Source organism: Scleropages formosus, chromosome 5 (assembly GCF_900964775.1).
Source record: "Scleropages formosus chromosome 5, fSclFor1.1, whole genome shotgun sequence".
In the NCBI taxonomy this organism is placed as follows: domain Eukaryota; kingdom Metazoa; phylum Chordata; class Actinopteri; order Osteoglossiformes; family Osteoglossidae; genus Scleropages; species Scleropages formosus.
In genome coordinates, this window is record NC_041810.1 from 26828282 (window position 1) to 26849515 (window position 21234).

The 21234-nt window shown below is 48.4% G+C and overlaps 1 protein-coding gene across 3 annotated transcripts in view; it reads right to left on the bottom strand.

The window, feature by feature from the left end:
• Positions 1 to 6763: 6763 nt before the first annotated feature.
• The window catches only part of LOC108942419 (UPF0606 protein KIAA1549L-like), a 33414-nt gene continuing 18943 nt past the window's right edge, over positions 6764 to 21234 (bottom strand). Inside the window, exons 10-23 of one of the 3 annotated variants that reach the window (XM_029252282.1) lie at positions 21059 to 21230; positions 20616 to 20767; positions 20477 to 20512; positions 19922 to 20097; positions 18218 to 18345; positions 17928 to 18052; positions 16886 to 17079; positions 13306 to 13438; positions 12436 to 12783; positions 11944 to 12041; positions 11558 to 11703; positions 11290 to 11426; positions 11081 to 11150; positions 6764 to 10105 (exon numbers count right to left, since the gene is read on the bottom strand). In XM_029252282.1, coding sequence (XP_029108115.1) covers positions 11121 to 11150; positions 11290 to 11426; positions 11558 to 11703; positions 11944 to 12041; positions 12436 to 12783; positions 13306 to 13438; positions 16886 to 17079; positions 17928 to 18052; positions 18218 to 18345; positions 19922 to 20097; positions 20477 to 20512; positions 20616 to 20767; positions 21059 to 21230 — 1875 coding nt within the window. In that variant the 3' untranslated portion in view covers positions 6764 to 10105; positions 11081 to 11120. Of the gene's footprint in view, positions 10106 to 11080; positions 11151 to 11289; positions 11442 to 11557; positions 11704 to 11943; positions 12042 to 12435; positions 12784 to 13305; positions 13439 to 16885; positions 17080 to 17927; positions 18053 to 18217; positions 18346 to 19921; positions 20098 to 20476; positions 20513 to 20615; positions 20768 to 21058; positions 21231 to 21234 lie in introns of all 3 variants that reach the window. The other 2 variants (XM_029252281.1, XM_018765795.2) reach the window with 2 other exon arrangements.

Sequence of the window (21234 nt, forward strand, 5' to 3'; positions counted from 1 at the left end):
CTCAGCATCCCAGCATCCTCGGGGGGGGGGGGGGGGGTCGGGGGGCGGCTCCCGCACCACTTCACTGAGCCCGAGCCGCGGTCTACCCCCCCCCGCGCCCCCCGAGCCCCGAAAATTGGCAGCACGGAGGAGGAGCGAAACACCGGAGAGACGAACGGGGAGACGAAGACAAGACGCGACTGAGCTGCCGCGGCGCACGCGGGCTGCTGACCACGCGCCGACCTCGCGCCGGCCGCGACGCTGTCCACGCGAGTCCCGGCGCCGAAGTGCGCGCGGCTCCGCGACTGCGGCTCTGGGGCGTCGGCGCGCTCGCGCTGCCGTGCGCACCGCGGTTCACGCCGTGGTCCACGCGGTCCTCGGCGTTCATCCGTTCGCGGTCCCTCCTCCTCCCCGAGACAGCAGCAGAGCAGCGTGGAAACGTGTCGTGGAAAGAGCCCTGGGCTGGGGCTGAGCGCGCCTCGCCGAGAAAAGTTTCAGTTTTTGTAACAATACGAAACAATATGAAATACATGTTGCATAACCTCGATCGAGGGTACAGCCGCAGCGGGAAGGGGTTTCAGACCCAGGTCTTTTGACTGCAGCTCTAACCACTGCGCCACCTGCTGCCCCAGCTCTTACGAACCTCTGCAAACTTAAAGCTGGCCCATGGACCCCTGATTGTTCTTACCTGCTAATAAAAACGCCTTACAGCAGCAAAGTGCGAGCAAGTTTGATGCTGATACATTACAGAACATTTAGAAATATATAAAAAGTAGTATTTTTCTGAAAATTTTCCATTGTAGTTTTTCATACATTAAAATTCATAACTGCATTTCTGCAGAATTCCTTGTGTTGTAGCTCTTTCGGTCGTTTTGTTGCTATTGGGTGTAAAGCAGCTGAGAGAAAACCATGGCTCTTGGAAGACCATGGCTCTGCGGTCAGTAGTGGAAACGACAAAAGCTCTTACCATCCGCTGCCTTCGTACCAGACATGTGCTTGCTGTACTCGGTCAAAACAGTTGCTCCAGACCCTGAGGTCATCTTGCGGAAAATAACGACAGAAAACCAGACGAAACAGCTCGTGAAGCTGGGAAAACTCACCCAGTTTGGTAACGACTTACTCTCCGCTGTGCAACGAACCTTAACGGCTCAGTGCGACGTCAAAGTCGTCAATAAATCATGAAATAACCCTCAAGCACCTGGGAGCACCTGGTACCTTCAGGTAGTGAAGGCTCCTCAGTATCCGATATCGAAAACACAAAACAATACAATTCGCTTCATAAGCAAACTAAATTATGGATAAAAATGGATAAATAATGTAAATACAGTGATGCCCTTCGGCATGAGACGGGGAGGGGGCGTGGTGTGCTGTCAGCATCAGGCCACATGCTGATGGATATGAAACATATACCCCACCTTGGGTTGCACACACTCACTTCAGCATCTAGCCTGGCTGGACGCATCCAGAAATACCTCACAGAAACTGGGAGTGTGATAAAGAATACCCTAACCCCCCCCATCCCACCCCACACCATCATGGTGCCCCTACAGGTGCAAAAATAAACCCTCCTTGAAGAACAAGTGCACTACAGGTGTGGCGAGACAGGGAGCGCTCGCAAGGAGAAAGAAGATGTGACGGAATGATCTCCATACCCTGGTATCCATAGCAACCAGAGACAAAGGCGCCTTAAGGCGAATCTCCTTGAAGAAATGTCCGTGATCTTTGCTAAATCACAAGCGGAATGGAGTAAAATGTATTATACTTCACTTAGCCCCAAACTCCACTGCTGAAAGGCTGCAAACAATGCGATATGTATTTGTGTAACCCGAATTTCACGTATCCTTCAATGCAACATCTTGACTTTTATATAATCGAAAAAAATTGTTGTGAATTGCCAGCTAACATGGATTGAGGGCAGCAGGTGACGTAATGGTTTGAGCCAACGCCTTGCAATCAAAACACACACACACACACACACACACACACACACACACACACACACACACACACACACACACAGAGTCTGCAACCGCTCATCCCAAGAAGGGTCGCGGCGAGCTGGAGCCTAACCCGGCAACACAGGGCGTAAGGCTGGAGGGGGAGGGGCCACACCAAGGACATGGCACCAGTCCGTCACAGGGCACCTCAAGCAGGACTCAAACCCCAGACCCACCGGAGAGCAGGACCCGGTCAAACCTGCCACGCCACTGCACCCCCCTCGCAACCAAAACACATGGGTTTAAGTCCCATCTCCTACTGCACCAAGCATCAAAATACTGTACACACCTTGACTTGATACAGTAAAAATTACCTAGCTGTATAAATGGGGGTAAATCTGAGTAAGAAGCTTAATCCTGTAACCTTCTTCGGTGAAAAGTGTCAGATAATGTATATAACTAAACATATTATTTCTATTTAAGTATTTAACATGTGTTCAATTGTGTGATGCTGTCAATCCGCATGGATGAAAGCTGGTCGATTTACATGTTATCTACATAAAAATAAAGCGGTAAAACGGGAACAGAGTTGAGAAGTACAGGTACAGAATGTGTCAGAGCAATTACAGGAAAAACACCCTATTATCATGAAATGACAAATTTACGGTTAACTTGGAAGCTTGAAAGCAACAGGGGAGAGGCAGGTAGAGGGTCGAAACCTGAACGCCCGTGTCCTCGGAGGCGCAGAGACCTGGACGCTCCGCAGATCATCCCTTCTGGGCGTCACTGTCGGTTACATAAGGGACCTGTTTCGAGGACACATAGCGTTCTCACTGCTATTGATAAACGTGTTTTTCTCTGCTCCGCCAACAATGGCTGTGAGTGAGTTCGCCCACAGGCCTATTTTCGTCTTTCAGTGATACGGATGATGCATCTGCTAAATTATTTAGGATGACATTGCAACTGGCATTGGGAGGGTTTGCTTCCCTTAGCAGCAGGAGAGCAGAAGCCAGTCAGTCAGCACTGGTGCTTTTCACCAGGGTTATGAAAGCAGAATATGGCCAGTTTTGGAGCAATGTGGGCGGAAATAGGGCGGCGCAAGGAGTGGCTTTGAAGCGTCACACCTGCAGGGCTGGGGGTTCACGCATGGGTTTGAATCCCGCTCAGTTCTTCCCATGCTTGCTGCCCATTTCAAGTTAAACACTCTGGTCATGGTTTATATGATGATCAAGGGATCAGCACCCTGCTTCCTCCAAGATTTGATCACTCCTCATGGGCACTTTGTGGTGCCACTCACAAGATCTCCAAAATTTTGGTTTTAGCCCCACTATGGAGGGCTGAGTTCCCTCTGTCCCTCAGAGCTGCTGGATCCTTCCAAGCATCCAAGGTCTCAAAATCCCATTCTTTCAGACCCACTTCTCCTTTGGTCTCCTACAGCTCCATAAATTTGCATCACACCATGGGTTGGGATCACCTTGGCATTTCCTCTCAATTCTAGAGACAGAAATTTCCAGTGGAAAAGCAGGATTGGACAAGTGGACTCCGCTCAAACAATCACATGTCTGCACCTAAAGCTCTTTGCGCTGTGAAATGCGATTTTGTTTACCTATTTTGCATTGCAGAAAACCATCTGCCAAATGAATATGTAAATGTAAATGCTAATGTAAATATAAATATAACTGTAGCGGGAAAACTTTGAATCTGGAATCCTCCGGTCCAACAGAGGGAGGTGCTCTGGGGATGATGCTGTTGACCAGGGCCCGGAGAAACTCACACACACAGTGAGCGTGAAGAACCCAGGAGAACTTCACACACAATCGGAGTTTCAAGATCACAGGAGGACCTGAAGTCGAGAGCAGAGATGAGGAGATCCCTAGAGCATCTCATATCTCACCAGCTTTGCTCCAAGTGCAGCATCCTGTTCCCATGGCAACGTTACCGTTTTTCTAGTACAACAGTTCTGCACCATCTGCGGTAATGTTCATGTACACGTTTTAAAACGTTGCTCTCACACATCATTTTCTAAACATATTTACTACAACTCAGGTACTTTCCTGCGGGGTTGGACCAATGGCTGCCTGTTTCTTAAGGTGTTAAGACCAGGCTAAAAAGTGAGGGACATACACACAGTCTGTGTAAAGAGCACAATTAGTACATGCATGGCAGTCGAATAAAGAAATAATAAAAAAGTACTTCAAAGATGCCCAGCAAAAGCGGTGCCTTGGTGGTCATACGATAGTCACGCATGCAAGACAAACATTTCTTACAAGTTGTCTTTCTTCTGAATAATCAGACTCTCCCATTTTTGCCAAATGCTTGTAGTCTTTCTGTCTCCATGGCAACTGTCTTCCTCACATTGTCCACAGAGGAGATTTCAATGCCGTTTTTTTTGGCTCAACTAGCTGATCACCACCCTCATACTTTGTTGGGCAGCAGTTGGAGAATAAAAGCAGATGACCTATTGACTGAGTCCATATTGATCATCGATCGCCTGCCGAGCTGTTATCATTGACTACAATTTTTAATTGTGTTTTTTTCACTTTTTTTTCAAAAATGCATTTGCTGTGAAGCGAGTGTCACCTGTGTTTCACCCGCGATCCATTACAAGATAATAAACAGTTCATACATTTATGGGATGAATCGGTGAATAGTCAGCACTGAATAGGAATTCGTGGAAACGACACATTTCTGTTTTCCTTATTACTGTTTTTTGATTCTATAAATAATAATGGAAAGTGAAAGTGAGCGGATGCTGACAAATTTTCCATATGTTTCATGTTAATAAAAGATGATTAAAAAACCTTCAGTGACAGATTGGTGTCCCACTCACTGGGTTCCCTCTCTCAGGACCCATTTTTCCAGCTGGGGCTCTGGTACACAGCGATGCTCAATAGGACAAGCAGCTGATGAAGTTGCAACAAATGAACAAAAGTCTTACAGTGAAATTTTATCAGAATTTACCTTGATTTTAGGTTTTCACGCAAGCTACCCAGTCAATAAATCAATTAATGTCTGCATTATTAACCCTTCATACACAGTGACTGAGTGGCCAGACTTACAAACAAAGCAAGTTACAAACAGACTTACGGCCCCAGTTGTTTCTTAGGTGAGGGTCCAGTGTACCGCAAAATCCATTCTACTCTTTTGTTTACCACACAAGGTTTTTAAATGCTGTCTGTGTCTCCATCTATTGGACTCTTTGTAGGTTCTTCACATCCACATAAATCTTAATATCAACAAAGCTTCTTCTTAGCACTAGTGCACTGGACTCCGTATAATTTAAATGAGATCTCCTTGATAACTGGGCCTAATACCATGAGATGGTCAAAAGAAGGGAGGGCATCAATAACAGCAAGGGTCTGTCTGTTCCTGGAAGCGACCAGGCAACAGGTGCAATTATGGTATTTTTTGATGACTTCTTCAGCCCATAATAGCAAAACCAAATTAGAACCCCAGCCAAATACACAGTGAACGGAACTGGTCTTTGAGTGTCGAGAGTGTCCAAAGAAAGGTCACGTCAGAACATGGAGTGGGTGAGCAGGTGGTGGCACCTCTTTGGGAACACGACAGGCGAGAGGACATTGTCTTTGATCAGGACACTGGACTGGGATCTGAAAAGGAATGAAACAGGGGCACCGGCTCAGGAAGGGATCCCTGAATAGGTTTCGCTTGGATCCAAGACCTTTGGGTTCTATGGCTCAGTAACAAACATCAATTCCATAAGCAGATGCTAGTGTAATTAGTGCCTGCTAAATACAGTATAAACAATTAGTATAGGGGACATGATGGCGCAGTGGGTCCTGAGCTGCTTGGTGGGTGTGGGGTTCGAGTCCTGCTCAATGGGTGCGGAGTTGAATTTGCACCCCCTCCAGGCATACAGAGAAGAAGGCACATGCAACCCTCTTCCATTCCTCCCATGCAAGTGGTCACTGAGTTGGGGTTGACTTGATGGCACATCCATCATCATCATCATCATCATCAAATGAATAAACATAAGAGATATTGTAGATATTGTATTAGGAATCAGCACCATTTAAGGGGAGCAGGGGAAGTGGATAGATAGATAGATATAGATAGATAGATAGAATGGAGCCTGACTTCACTCTCTTCCCCCCCTGCTGGTAAAAGCACTAAACTACCATGCATGACTTTCAAGAAGGGTGGTCTTGAAGGGTCTTGGTGGAGATATTGTTCCAGAACAGTCTGGGTTTTAGACCCACTTTATTAGCTTTATTTATCCTCAACAGAAGGGGGTGCGGTGGCGCAGTGGGTTGGACCGGGCCCTGCTCTCCAGTGGGTCTGGAGTTCGAGTCCCGCTTGGGGTGCCTTGCGACGGACTGGCGTCCCATCCTGGGTGTGTGTCCCCCCGGCCTTACGCCCTGTGTTGCCGGGTTAGGCTCCGGTTCCCTGCAGCCCCGTATGGGATGAGCAGTTCAGAAAGTGTGTGTGTGTGTGTGTGTGTGTGTGTGTGTGTATCCTCAACAGCAGAGTCAGGTCAACTTTGCCCCCAGAAGAGCAGAGTGAATCTCCTGGAAGGCTGCCTGGGCTATGAAGCCCTTCCCATAGGAAATACTGATTTAAAAAAATCAACATCAATCAATTTTTTACATAGAAACCATAAATATTTCATAATTATATATTTAATAGTAATTTATATATTCATCTAACAAAACTTGACTGGAGTTGCAGATGTTCTTTCCTGTTTTTATCATGGATTGATGGGTCAGTTTTTGGATTATTTCACTGTGAAATGACACTGGTGGGAAAATTTATTTCTCTTTTTAGTGTTACTCATATCCTGCGTTTGAATTCCTTCTCCAGCAAAAACGAACGAAAACACATTTGCCTGTGTAAATGTTTTCGTTGCTAAACACACCTGACAACCATTCTTCAGACCTGATAAACCGAATAGAAGTGTGTGTGTGTGCGTGTGTGTGTCTGATTGGCAGGATGACCACACCGACACCCTGACGTTGCTACGGCAACGCCAGCCCTGACAGCGGGCATCTGCTCGGTGATTCATATGAAACGTGACACCGATTTCTACAGATTTATTTTAAAACATTGAACTCAACAGTGAAGTAATTCATTTGCACAAATGAAACTGGTCCACACCTATAAAACAATGAGGTCTCGTTTTACAGTACATACCATGGCTGTATTTATTTAAACATGGATGGAGGGTTCGATAGGTCAGCTAAAAGAACGATCATGCTAGAAACCAACAAGTATCGCAACACTTAGCTAATTTCAAGTAAATCCATATTTGTCATTTACACATATTCACACTTGTGGGGGCAGGATCCTCCCCCCACGGAAAACACAACTACTGTACAACAATCCAGTAAAAACACTGATGCATCAGAGACAGCTTTGCGTGGACGTGTGACGTGTGAGGGGGACAGGCGTCCTTTGGCTGGTTGTCTGAGAGTGAGAGCACTTTGACCACAATGTCGTTACAGGTTCACAAGGAGCCCTGCCTCAGTGGCGCCCCCTGCAGACACAGAGCGTGTGTGCACGTCCACAGCGACCGTTGCAGGATCTTCGAAAAACGGAACCGACATCGAAGTGGACCGATAAGGAAAATCGTTTGCTACTGACAGCGGAGCGATTCTGTCCTCTGATTGGGTCCCGAAAAGGTAGCGCCACGGTGCAGTGGGATGAATGTGTCCGTTATTCCCTCACAAATGGCGCACTATGACTAACACAAGCTGCTCGGCCCCCGGCGGAGCACAGCCGGCGAATCACTGCGGGGCTCTTCCGTTATGGACCGTTATGATGTGTAACTTTAAGCGGGTTCCAGTTTAGCTAAAGATGGTCGTAATAAATTCACACTTGCATTGAATTTGCGCATTGAGCTGTTTCTAGGAAATCCTGGAGCTCTCCAGGAGGTCCGACGAGAGCTGTGTGGCTTCCTACAGCACTCCTTCCACCCCCTGCCTTCCCTCACTCATTCATCCCAACATCCCTTCATTCCGTCCCTCACTTTTTCAACCCAACATTCCCATCCTTTGCTCTTTCACTCATTCATCTTAACAGCCCCACATTCCTTCCCTCACTCACTCATCCCAACAACCCTTCATTCCTTCCTTCACCTGCTCGTACAGCCATTCCCATCCTCCCCTCCTTCACTAACTCATTCCAACATCCTCTCATTCCTTCCCTTACTTGTTCAACCCAACATTCCCATCCTTTGCTCTTTCACTCATTCATCTCAACATCCCCACTTTCCTTTCCTCACTCATTCATTCCAACATCCCTTCATTCTTCCCCTCACTTGTTCATCCAACCATTGCCATCCTTCCCTCCTTCACTCATTCACCCCAATATCCCATCCTTCCCCCTCACTCATTCATCCCAGCACTCCCTCCTTCCTGCTGCCGTTCATTCATCACAACTATTCTCAATCCCTCACTCATCCCAGAATCCTCTGTCTCATCTCAGTCCCTGCAGACCTCCCTCTGTTCCTCTGTCACAAACCCGGAGCTCCTCACTCTCCCCCGTTATCTCTGACCGAAGATAAAGTGCATTTCAGTAGATTAATTTACGAGTCACAGTACGATTGTTTACGATAAAAGAAACTTCCACAAAGAAACGTTCACAGTTGGCTATGATGTAAATCAAAGTGGAGCATCGCCGTGGAGCTCTGCAGTTATGGGTGACGTAGCCTGTCGAAAGCATACTATAGCACACTTACAAAAAGCCCTTAGGTCAACGAGTTCAGGATCGCATGCATCAAAAGCATTATTGTTCTTAAAAAGACATGCCAGTCACTTGAAAATATGTATTTTAAGGAGACAGAGTAATTTACAGTGATGGTATATAAAGGCCTTTGTACATTAATAGCGTTGTACATTGTGATAAAATCCCTGGCAGGCCTGTGTGGGCTCTTCGAGATCCGCTGCCGCAAGCAGAACCTTCCGCACGCCGGCGGAACGTGCCGGAAACACGCCAAGGCCTTTCAGAAGCCGCTCTTTTGGTTTATAAAAATCCCCTTTCCAGATGTTTCAGCTCGGCACACGACTTTTCAGTCCCCGCGCGTATTAAAATATGCGTTTGTAATTCATTGCACAACTGAGCATTTTACCTGATCTGGTTTGTAGATGGTTGGCGTATCGAAGCCGATCCTCGTAGAGATCTCAGGCAAAGCTTTGCGAAACATAGGATTAATATCCAATACAAAATAACGAATAAGAACAGAGGTTAGCTTTCCACGTCACAGCGCACAAATAAGAAAAAACTTTTTTGAGACTTGTGCCTGTTTGAGATCAATAAAAGGAGCAAACGAGTGACCGAGTGACACCGGCCTCCACACCCCCCGCAGACTGACTTCACTGAGCAGACACACACAGAGGCTCACCGCACGCGAAACGCACGCTTGTGACACGGCGAAGCACGACTCGTTCACACGGAACCCCCCCTCGCTGCTCCTGTCACATTCTCCCAAAGCCCAACCGTGTAGGAATGACCACGGTATTAAAGACACACAGAACTCCAGAACACACCAGCTATAAAGAAACGAGGCAGATAATGTTGTGAAAAATGTAAATAATCCTGATAATTGGTTTGACAGTTCTAACCAATCACATCACAGAGAGTCTGGTCTTCGGTGAGAGCTTTCAGGTAAAGATATTAACTATAATACTATATTTCATCTCGTATCGTTATCGTGTAATTCAGGACCAGACACTGTAATGGCTTTGGACGGATTTCCGCTAAATAAACAAGAACAGTAATAATAATAACCACGTATCCAAAAAGGCTACAGAACAAACTCTGTTCGACAGGAAAAAATGGTAAAGAGGAACTTTTCTACTGTTAAACACCAACTGTTCCACAAGTTCCTGCATCCCTCCATCCAGATGATTGTGCTGAATTATGAGGCTGAGAGCCTCGCAGCTGAGAATATTAAAGACCGTCGCGTAAAAACCACACAGAACTAAAACACTTGCAGGTTCCTTCCTTCTGGGCACTTGCACTCATGACCGTGACTAGAGCTGGCGGTCCCGCAGACCTCAGGCCTGATATCTCCAACAGAGGCTGGAGAGCTACATCTGAGACGTGTCTGTTTGCTTTGTGGTGAGCTTGGTCCACCCCGGGTGAATGACCTCAACCAGGAGTGCAGTGGGCAGCCTGTCTGCAAGGGGGCGGATGGGGATACTGGGCCTCCGCGCATCTTCATAAGGTTCCTGCAAGAGATATCGGTGTCATCGCAAAGAGACGTCAAAACTTCAGAACTATCATCTCTGTTCAGCCGACTCAACATCAACATCAACACTTCTCTCTTAATGCCAGCGCAGGAGTGTCGTTTTCCCACTTCCTATGGGCTGCCATCATCACCCTACAGCTTCTCCACTGGCATATCTGGGCTATAGCTTCTCAACTAGCACCACAATCCTTTAGCTTCTCAGCTAGCTTCAGTAACCTGTCACTGTTCAACTAGCATTTCTGTGCTCTTTCTTCTATATATTAGCTCTCTTTCTAGTTGCCTCTCAGCTGGCATCATAATCCTCTAGCTTCTCAACTAGGATCTCCCCCCCTTAGCTTCTCAAGTAGCATCGCTATTCTGTAGCTTCTCAAGTAGCTTCTCAAGTAGCATCACTAGACTCTTTCTTCTCTATTAACTCTCTTTCTAGTTGCTTCTTTGCTGGCATCATAATCCTCAAGCTTCTCAGCTAAGATCTCTACCCTATAGCTTCTGAAGTAGCATCACTATCCTTTAGCTCCTCAACTAGCTTCAGTATCCTGTCACGTCTCCACTAGCATCGCTATTCTGTAGCTTCTCAAGTAGCATCTCTATGCTCTTTCCTCTCATTACCTCGCTACCTTGTTGTTTAAGTAGCATCTCTGTTCTCTATCTCCTCAGCTAGCATCACCGTCCTAGAGTTTCTCAGCTAGCGTCTCCATCCTACATCCTCCCTATGATACTAATTCATTATTCAAGCAGTTATTCTACTCATAACATTCCTTTGGGTGATCATCTGATGTTTTCTAGAAGAATTCCAAAATGAAAATGAGTTGCTCTTTGTCTTTAACAAAGCAATATAGTTAATATTCAAGAAACAATCTAACCATAACTTACAAGTTAAAAAGGGTTTTAATGAGTACAGCTTCCACCAGACTGAAGATACTTTGCAATAGATTAAGGAAAACTGATGTACTACCCTGGTGATTTGCTTTGTCCACTGAGAACCAGCGGGGACCTCAGCAGATGGTCTCTAAATGACACTGGTTCTGTGAAAGACACAACAGGTGGGGTTTTAGCTGAAACCAGAAAGAAACAACGTGAGACAGGAAGAGTGATGCACAGGTGAAAGACAGGCATGGTGCCGTGGTGTCATGGGCTCCCAACGGGGCCACGGCAGGGTCTCACCGAGCCAGCCCACTGGCGGGGAAGGTCCTCAGGCTCCGGAGGGTAGGACATCCACGATGGGCTCCTGTAGGAGGTGGGGGGTGTGGCCGCCGAATACCCCGAGCAACAGGCCCGAGTGGCTGGTATGGCGTAAACTGCTGTGATTGGATTTCCTGCCAATGATTGACAGGGACAAGAGGCATTCAGAAAGATCCTCCGGAACATCAGCGTCTCTTGCCGTTATGACCTCTTGAACGGAGCGGGATGGGGTACATCCTGTAAGACACACCTGAGTAATTTGGCAAATGCTGGTCTACTGTGGCGCCAGGGAGGGGTGATCTGGTGACGGGCACACAAACGCTGTCATACACGTTGTGCATGTCAGGCATGGAGCACTCCAAGGACCGTGCCTTCGGGGCGATGTCGGATGTTGAACTGAGGAGGGAGATCACAGAGCAAAGGCAATGTCACAGGTATTACTGACCACTAGGTGGAGGTAGAACCTCGGCAAACGGCAGCAGGCAGGAGAAGAACGGATGGATGGGAAATCGTTTAGGAATTTTCCGTTATTGTGAATGCAGCAGATGCGGCCAACATAAAGGAATTCATAAGAACACGTTGGGGCTCATTAAATTTCTCGTGTTCATACCTGCGAGAATCTACGCACGCCCTTACCGTCTCAGCGAGGTCCCAGGGAGGGGTCCAGTGCGCGGGGGAACTGGGGGCGGAGGCGCGGCCACTGCCATATCAGGGAGCTGGGTGAAGCGGAAGGCCTTGGTGGGGGGACACATGTAAGAGCTGCTGTCAGTCCAATGCACTTGGACCTCATGGACGCACAGATGGCTGCAAAAGTTTCAAAGCTTCTCCACTAGCATCGCTGCCATGTCCCTCCTATCGCTTCTCAACTAGCGTCGCTTCCCAATTTCTTCTCCACTAGAATCATGATCATATTGCTCCTCCATTAGCATCTCTACCCTCGTGCTTCTCAAGAAGCGTCACTGTCCCATTGCTTCTCGAATAGCACCCGCTAGCAGCACAGCTTCAAAGCTGAAGGTGTCGGGACAGCTGACCAGACACAAACCCTCCCCGAGTGTGCGTGTGCAGCGTGCAGTGTGTGTGCTGGCAGACAGTCACACAGGTAGTAACACACACAGCGGAAGAGCTCACAGGCTGGGGCAAGCTGCAGGGGAACAGGTCGAGCCCGTAGGGCGGGGTCCAGTGCAGCTCGCCACAAGGCCGCGCCATGGACCCCGGGGCGCTGGTGACCGCCTCTGAGCCCGGGCTCGGGGGCCTGCAGGGGCCAAGGGGCCGGCCGCCGCCTGACGAGCGGCCGGACGAGGCCAGGGTGAAGGCCTCATCCAGGAGCAGGTGCATCTGCTGCCGCACCTCATCGATGGAGGGCTGGGAACTCAGGGTGGACGACTCCGAGTGACCTTTGACCGGAAGCCCCCCAGCGTAGCCCATCAGTCCCATCAGGTGGTCGATGTTGGTCTCCTCGATCAGCTCCGGCTCCGTCTGAAACACGCACACCCATTCGTGACACTCCGAGCATATGGGGAGTGAAAGAAAGAGGGTTTCATGTATATTTTAAATATCTTTATTACATATACACACACACACACACACACACACACACACACACACACACACTTTCAGAACCGCTTATCCCATACGGGGTCACGGGGAACCGGAGCCTACCCGGTAACACAGGGCGTAAGGCCGGAGGGGGAGGGGACACACCCAGGACGGGACGCCAGTCCGCCACAAGGCACCCCAAGCGGGACTTGAACCCCAGACCCACCAGAGAGCAGGACTGCAGTCCAACCCACTGCGCCACCGCACCCCTATTACATATACACTGTACAAAATTATTATTAAAATATGATACATTTGGCAGAACTGCTTCAGGTAATAACCCAGTGATTCCTGTAGAACCCTTGCCCTTCCCTTCCCCTTCCTTTCTCTGTCTCCCCTTCTTTCTCTGTTGTAAATGATCTGTCTTCACTTCTCTCTGATCGCTGCTGGAACAGGACTCACATCGTAGCCGGTGTTGCGGATCCCCCTCCCGGCTCGGTCCCCCATGACCAGCAGGTCCATCTCGGTTCCTCCCGGACTCGGGCTGCTGAGTGACTGGCGGCTCCGGTACGCTGGGTTCCTCAACTGGGAGCACCTGCAGCCAAAGCGCTGTCATCAGCATCATCACTGGTCCCAGTCGCACTGATCTAAATCCCAGTGGTTCCAGACGCACTAGTCTCAGTCAGACTGGTCCAGTCCCATGGTCTACTTCCAGTGCCTCAATCCTGTTGGCTACAAACCCATCAGTCTCAGTCTCATAAATTGGTGCATGGTGGTGCGGCGAGTAGTGCTGCTGTCTCACAGTACCTGGGTGGTACAAGAGAATGTGGGTTCAATCCCCGCTCAGTCTGTGTGGAGTTTGCATGTTCTCCGGGTGCTCTGGTTTCCTCCCACAGTCCAAAGCTATACTGTTCAGGTTCACCCATAGTGTGTGAGTGACTGAGTGAGTGTGTGTGTTCCACTGATGTATGGGTGAGTGACCCATTGTAAGTAGTGTATCTAGCAGTGTAAGTCAGTGTGGTGAATAAGGTGTGTGGGCTGATTATACTACATAGTATCCATTGTAAGTTGCTTTGGAGAAAAGCATCTGCTAAATAAATAAATGTAATAGGTCTGAGTTCCACTGGTCCCAATACCACTCTCCAGTTCCATTCTCTCACTCCTATATAAAATCAGTGAGACTGAGACTGGTGGAACTGTGGACTTTGGGTCGGGATCAGTGGGATTGGGATTCCCAGTTGCCCCAATCTTGCTGGTCACCCAGGGGGTTGAGAATTACAGATGTTGTCATTTTATGAAAAAAAGTCACATTATAAGGCACAGCTGTTCCTGTGGTCTACATAACTTTCTTATTATTTACAAATAACCCAAATCTTGACTCTGTGTTTTGTCTGTACTGAACCCTAACCCCGTAGTGCTGCTAGTTTGTTCGTTCATTTTTTTGAGGGTTTAAACAAAATGCGGGGGGTGCGGTGGCGCAGTGGGTTGAACTGGGTCCTGCTCTACGGTGGGTCTGGGGTTCGAGTCCCGCTTGGGGTGCCCTGTGACGGACTGGCGTCCCGTCCTGGGTGTGTCCACTCCCCCTCTAGCCTTATGCCCTGTGTTGCTGGGTTAGGCTCCGGTTCACTGTGACCCCAAAATGGGACAAGTGGTTCAGATGATGTGTGTGTGTAAATAAAGTTCCGCAATTTCAACACATAGTTTATTCGAAGCTGTGCCAACATGTACTAGGACAGTTACATCCTATGTGTGATATCGTCAGTCCTGCATTTATTGCGAACTGATTGGGCTTCGGTTCGAGGGAAGCCAGTTAGAGAGGAGGGACGGAACGTACTGGGGGAAGTTTCGACATTTTTTATTTTTTTTAAACAGTTCAAACACTCACACTACTGGAACAACTGCCTACAGTTCACAGCCCACGTCCTGTCCCGTGTATTTATTTATTGTCTTGTACTCCTGTTCTGTGTTGCACCACGGTCTCCGGAGAAACGACATTTAGTTCCGCTGTACACAAGCTAATAGAGGAATGACAATAAAAACAACTTGAACTTGAATTAATCCAGAACAATCAAACCTGGCCAGGGGAAACAAACAAACAAACAAACGAATGAATGAATGAATGAATGAATGAAAACACAAAAATGACACTCCAATAACCAGAGACATTAGATGAAGGGAAGCTTCGAGATGCTTCGGGAAGAAAAGTCTGCGGTGTTCTCGAGCGTTCAGGAATGACAATCAATGGGAGTTCATATTTTCTAATTGCTTCGGAAAGCGAAAGAATATATCGTTTTATTTTGAGTCGATGAAGTCGCGTTTCCGTTTTGTACTCGTTTGTGTGCAACGAGACAAATTGTGTTAGAAAACTGAGCGTTTTCAGCCCGTCACGTCGTCGAGCAGCCACAGAGGAGAACCTGAGTTCTTCGGATTCGGGCCTCGTTGGAGTTCTCATCTGCTCCCGAACCGCGAGTGGGCGATCCCGAATTTTCCCGGTTGTACGGACAGCGGACGAGGTAAACTGCGGGTTTTTTCCCTTCCTTCCTTCCTTGCTGGAGTGAAGCGGTCGTTATTACTGTATATTTGTGGTCTCAACGAACGTCACGTGCGCAAGCGTCGGCGAGGCCTGCAACGTTGCCGCGTTTCGCATGAAGCTAAAATACTCCCGAGTTTTCTAACTTCTAGTTTTTGCGTGCAGGTGTCACATTTTGTGTCTAATACTGAAGTACTTGCTGTGAAGCCTTTTGTTACTCTTTTAGTTTGCGTTTATTTCGGTGATCTGAAGGGGCTTTGGGTTAACATTGATGTATTGAACAACGCAATCCTGTAGGGTGAATACTTAGGTGGTTTTTTTTTCTATTTACGGAGTCTGGGAGAATTAAAGTGGGATGTTTGTTCTGTTACAAAGCTATTTGCATTTTGGGTTATAACATTTTAGTTCTTACATCAGAACCCAGGGCACCGCCCTCATACTCAGGTTAACGGAGGGTGGCGCTACAGGACCATGGGGCCCCTCTCAGGTCCCTGCGGTCTCATACGGACCTGGTCATCTCTCCCCGTCTGAGACGCAGCTACGTCGACGTTGGCTTCAGTCACGGAGACCCCCCGGTCGGGTCGCTCCCGAAAAGCCCCTGAACGCTGGGAGCCGAATTAATTAAATCCTCTTATCATCTCCACGGAAAATCGGTCTGCGACGACCTGCTAAAAGCTGCCGCTCGACAAGAAGGAATTAAGACGATAAAAGCAAATGGATGCATTTCTCCTAAAGGAGAGACTTAGGAAACAATCGGAGAGATGATCCGCAGAGCCGGGTGACACTCACGCAGTGTACCGCGGTCAGACATTTTGCAAAAGGTCAACCCGTCCTCGACGGGCACGAATCTTCTCGCATCATTCAATATGCACCCGAAATAATTCACCCGTTAATTTCAGCACATATCGCAGCTTAAAAAAATAACATATTTACGATTTCCTGCAAAGGGACTTACAAAGATGTTACATTGATTCAATGAAGGGGCAACAGGTGGGGTTAGGGTTAGAGCTGCTCTCTTGCACATGAAGGTCCCAGGTTTGAATCCCACCTCCTTCTGTAGGACTCTTGATCAAAGCACCAACCGTGAACTGATAGAGTAAAATAATACATCAATTAATAATTACATTTACCCAGCTGGGTAATTTTCAATGTACCAGATCTGGGTAAGTACCTTGATCAAGGGTCCTATAGAAAGAGGTGGGATTCAAACTCAAATTTTACATCACCTGCTTACCTTAAACTCAAATAAGATTGAAGGTCCAACAGATTGTGCTACCTACATGGGACTGGAGTATGGTATTATTGGGTTGTATACGATACAACAGTCACAGCAGAGGTGGGACTCGCTCAGATGGACACAACCACAGCTCCACGACAGAGAACCTGGACCACGTAATGACGCGTGAGGAAGAACAAGCGACTTGCTGCTTCTCTCTGCTCCTTTTTACACCTAGCTCATTTTAACTAGCCTTTATTGACGCTGCCAAGACGTTTTCCTTGTGCTCATCTAACCTTGTGCTGGACTTGACATAAGTGGAGGCCTGGCTGGGGTCCAGTGGCGCCCTCTGATGGCTGAGACCTTGGGACCTGGAGCGACCGCTGCTGTCGGAGGCGGCAAGATCGCAGTGGCCCCTCTGCTTGGCCTTCAGCCGCAACTTGTTCCTGTAGCGCTCGATGTCGGACTTCTGTTTCAGGGCCATGTTGACCTGCGGAGACGGTAATCATCACCGTATGGCCCGTTCTGTGTCTCCTCCTGCTGGCTGGAGGGACAAATTGCAGCACCTCATCTTACCGCAATTAAACCTGTAAATTGGTCCAGCTTTAGGCCTCAATTTTGACCTGTGTGATTTTTTCAATGACCATTATATTAGCCAGTTCTCAAATTGGATAAGTGATACAGTGATAGGTTTCTGGGGCAACATTGTTCATTGTATTACCGTTTCATGCACTAATCATGCAGGCGGCACAGTGGCACAGCGAGTAGCGCTACTGTCTCACAGCACCTGGGTGGTGCGAGAGGAGATGGGTTCGATCCCCCCTCAGTCTGCGTGGAGTTTGCGTGTTCTCCCTGTGTCTGCATGGGGGTCCTCTAGTTTCCTCCCAGAGTCCAAAGACATGCTGTTCAGGTTCCCCCTCAATAGTACATGAATAAGAGCGTGTGTGTGTGTGTGTGTGTGTGTGTGTGTGTGTGTGTGTGTTCCACTGATGTATATGTGAGTGACCTGGTGTAAGTAGTGTATCTAGCAGTGTAAGTCACCACGGTGAATAAGGTGTGTGGGCTGATTACCCTACACAGAGTTCATTAGAAGTTGCTTTGGAGAAAAGCATCTGCTAAATAAATAAATGTAATTACACTATAAAAGGTAGTGAAGTTTTCATTTTACAGCGCAACATTTTTGTTCCACGCATAAGAAGATGCGAGTGATTGCCAGCAAAATCACCACTCCTCACTTAATGCCTTATGCGATGTTTAATTCGACTCTCGATGAGAAGCTCATCCGTGGCGATGCGACATTAAGAGGTAATCCCCCCGAAACGGCAAACTCTGGCTCACCTCCCCATTGAGGGCGGTCGAATCGTGGCTGCGGTCCAAGGAGGCTGGGTGCGAGCAGTTGGGCGGGGCTGCTGCGGGCTGGACAGGGACGAGATGCATGGAGCCGGAGGAAGAGTCGTAGGGATCTGTGGAACATCACGCTCTCCGTCAGGGTAAAGGCACCGAGCAGGAGCACAGGTGATCACACAGGGTATGTAGGAGTGGCGCTGTCAGTTGACATGATGAGTCCAGGTGTGTGAGAGCTGTTCGAAGTTCAAAGAATCCTGGGGTTGAGAGAAGAGTCGCCTCACCGCTCCTCTTGGACGCCTCCTCGCGGGGGGTCTTCTGCTGCGCCGGGACCCTCTGCACTGAGGAGCCTCTGCAGGAAGCAGGTTTCCCGGATTCGCTGCTGATTACCGAGCCGTCCTCGCTGGGCAGCCTGCGAGTAACCATGGCAACGGAGGCGTTGAGATCGCTGCTCACACACTGAGTTAATGTGACCGAGCCTCCGATCCAGGTTGGCATCCTGCGGCCCACCTGCTCATTACGGCACCATAAATCACGCGCATGCGATAACAATGACAAGAAAGAAACGAGTGTGCGATGTTACACACGTGACCTTGAACGCAAAGGGCGACGAGAACCTCGTCGAGCTAGAAAACCACAGGGGTTTGCGTGTGAACCCCAGTAATAATCACTTGCGGGAGCGAGGATGAAATCGATGGTCTTCGCTGTCTCCACGGTAACCACAGCGGCTACCGCTGCACTTTCAGGGTTCGCCGATTTACTTTACATCCCACATGCGAAAATAACAAAAAGCAGTTAAACTGAGTGGATTTAAATGGCACAACTGAGGATAAATACTCATCCATTGTGTGGGTTTTAACACGAGGTCATGGGACTCAGGGAGGCAATTAAGGTGGAAAGAGGAAATATTTAAACGTTTCCTGCAAGCAGTGAGAGAAATGCAGGCTCCTGAGCAATGCAACAAAGAGCGTTAACCGTTGGCGGCGTGGGGTTTTCGGCCCTCCGGGGTTCAGTTCTCGACACGCTGCTGTCCTGAGGAGCGTTCCAGTGGAAAACAAATAATAATTCCAAAGAGAAAGTCTCCCGCAGGCCAACAGTCAATTATGTCTTTGTGTATTTAGTCTACAAGGTTTGGCACCGCCGTCGATTCTCAACTCAAATTAGATCATCATTCTTGGGTACGTTTCTTTCCTGAGGACTTTTAAGTGATTTGCGGGACCAAAAAAAAAAAAAATCTGCCATTTCATACTGGACAAATGAGGCACGTTAGGAAAATAAATGCGACTCACGATTGAATGAGTCAAGGCACAGCGAGTGGAAAAAATGAAAAGAAATATGCTGAAGACCCCACAGCCAGCGCTCTTGCTCCAACCCTACGTGTCTCATATGTCCACATCTCCCAGGTTCAGTCCACATTACTTAACCGTTAGGAATACACACACCATTTAGAGTTCAAAAGCTCCAAATAGCCCACAACGATCCCCCTAGGTGGCGCTGTTTAAACAGGAGGGGCCATGCAGGGGGCATACGCTACACCGGTCTCCAGGCAACGGTGGCAGTACGCAAACACAGCCAGAGCAGCATGTGAAATGCACCAGTGCTCAAGCAGCAATCAATTATAAATCCTTATTATGAATTATGAATTCGGCCACTCGGATCAAAATGTTTTCATCTTCGATGGAGAGACTCGTTTAATGAGACTCGTCAAAAGCAGCAGAACTAACGGAAATCTGAGAGCCCTCGAATGTGTGATGTATCGGATGTTCAGTTGAACTCGGTACCAAATATGTTTTGTAAAAATAAAGTGGCAAATTAAGATTCCGGTATTACTAAGATAAAAACTATAATTATTTTCCACTAATTTGGTAATAAAATAGTATTTTCACAGTGCTTTGTGGTAATTAGTTAAATCCTTCAATAGACCAGATTTTACCTGAGTTTTTATATTGTTTTCGACCCATTTACCTTGGCACACCTGTGGAGCTCACCTTCTATGGACCTCGCTGGACAAGGTCTTCTTGGATCCAGTCCCATTCTGGTGGGACAGCGGCCCATCGCGGATGGGAAGGGGCAGGACCACGGTCTCCTGCTTGGCGGGGAGGGTATCCTCGTCACCGCCCTGCTGTCCCAGGTGCTGCTTGGCATAGTCGAACCCTTGCACAGGCTGCAAGGAGGGCGTCCTCGTAAGTCACAGTTCTTCAGGACCCTGTGACCTTGTCTCTGGCGTGTTGGACACATCACCTGCTCTTGGACATCCCTCACTTTCTTCCTAATGGTCCTCTCCACTGCCCCTGAAAATCTTCTCTGTTGTCCCTAAAGGTCATGCAAACTCTCCTCGAGTGTCCTCCTCTATCCCTACAGATCTTCCCCCACGTCTCGAAGGATTCTGTCCCGCATCCCGTAGACTGTTTTCCCCATGTCCCTGAAAACCTCGTCTACGCTGTGTCTGAAAGTCCCCCTCCACAGGCCCTGAAGATCCTTTTCACTGCCCCTGAGTTGACATGACAGAGACAGTCCACAACGCATTCATGAGTCACTGGTACCTGGTGGTAGAAGCTGGCCTCCCTCCGGTACGACGTCTAAAAGAGCAGAAAGAAGCTTTTAGAAACACTGTCAAGGCCAGATTTGCTTTGTAAGAGTCAAACATATACGCTCATCTTCACTGCACGCTTGTGGGCTCACCTTGGACCGGTGGTTGAGGTCAGCCTTGAAGTCTGCCTTGTTCCTCCGGCACAGAACAGCCGTGATGATGATCACGATGACCGTAACCACACCGATGGGTGCCAACACCGCAGGGATGATCCACAGGTTGCTGGGAGGCCTTTTCACCACAGCTGTTGTCACACAGCAGCTCATTTAGGTTATTATTGCACCCGCTTATTCCTCACCTAGTGAAAAATACAGCATATAAGCTCTGCCTCCTGAGGCATGGGTAGTGGAAGATACAGGTTTCCCACCTGGCCAAGAGAAATGCGTTCACTCTTTCACCTCAAGCCTTTCGATCGCTTCTACACACCTAGCTACATGACATCTCAGGTATAGAAGACCTGACCTTCAACCCCCTCAGGCTTGTGGCTCATAGAAGGTTTTCCCAGCCCGCTGTGACATGTGTCCAGAACACGTACGCTCAGCTTGGACCTGTACGAAGTAGCCGAGTGTGAGCGCCATGGTCTGGGAGTCCACCGTGTTCAGGATCTTAGCAGCGGAATGGCCAGGAAGGGGGCTGCCATGGTGTTGGACGTAGTAGGTCATCTCAGCTGGGTTCTTGGGACCTGGGACTCTCCTCATGCTGACCATCTAA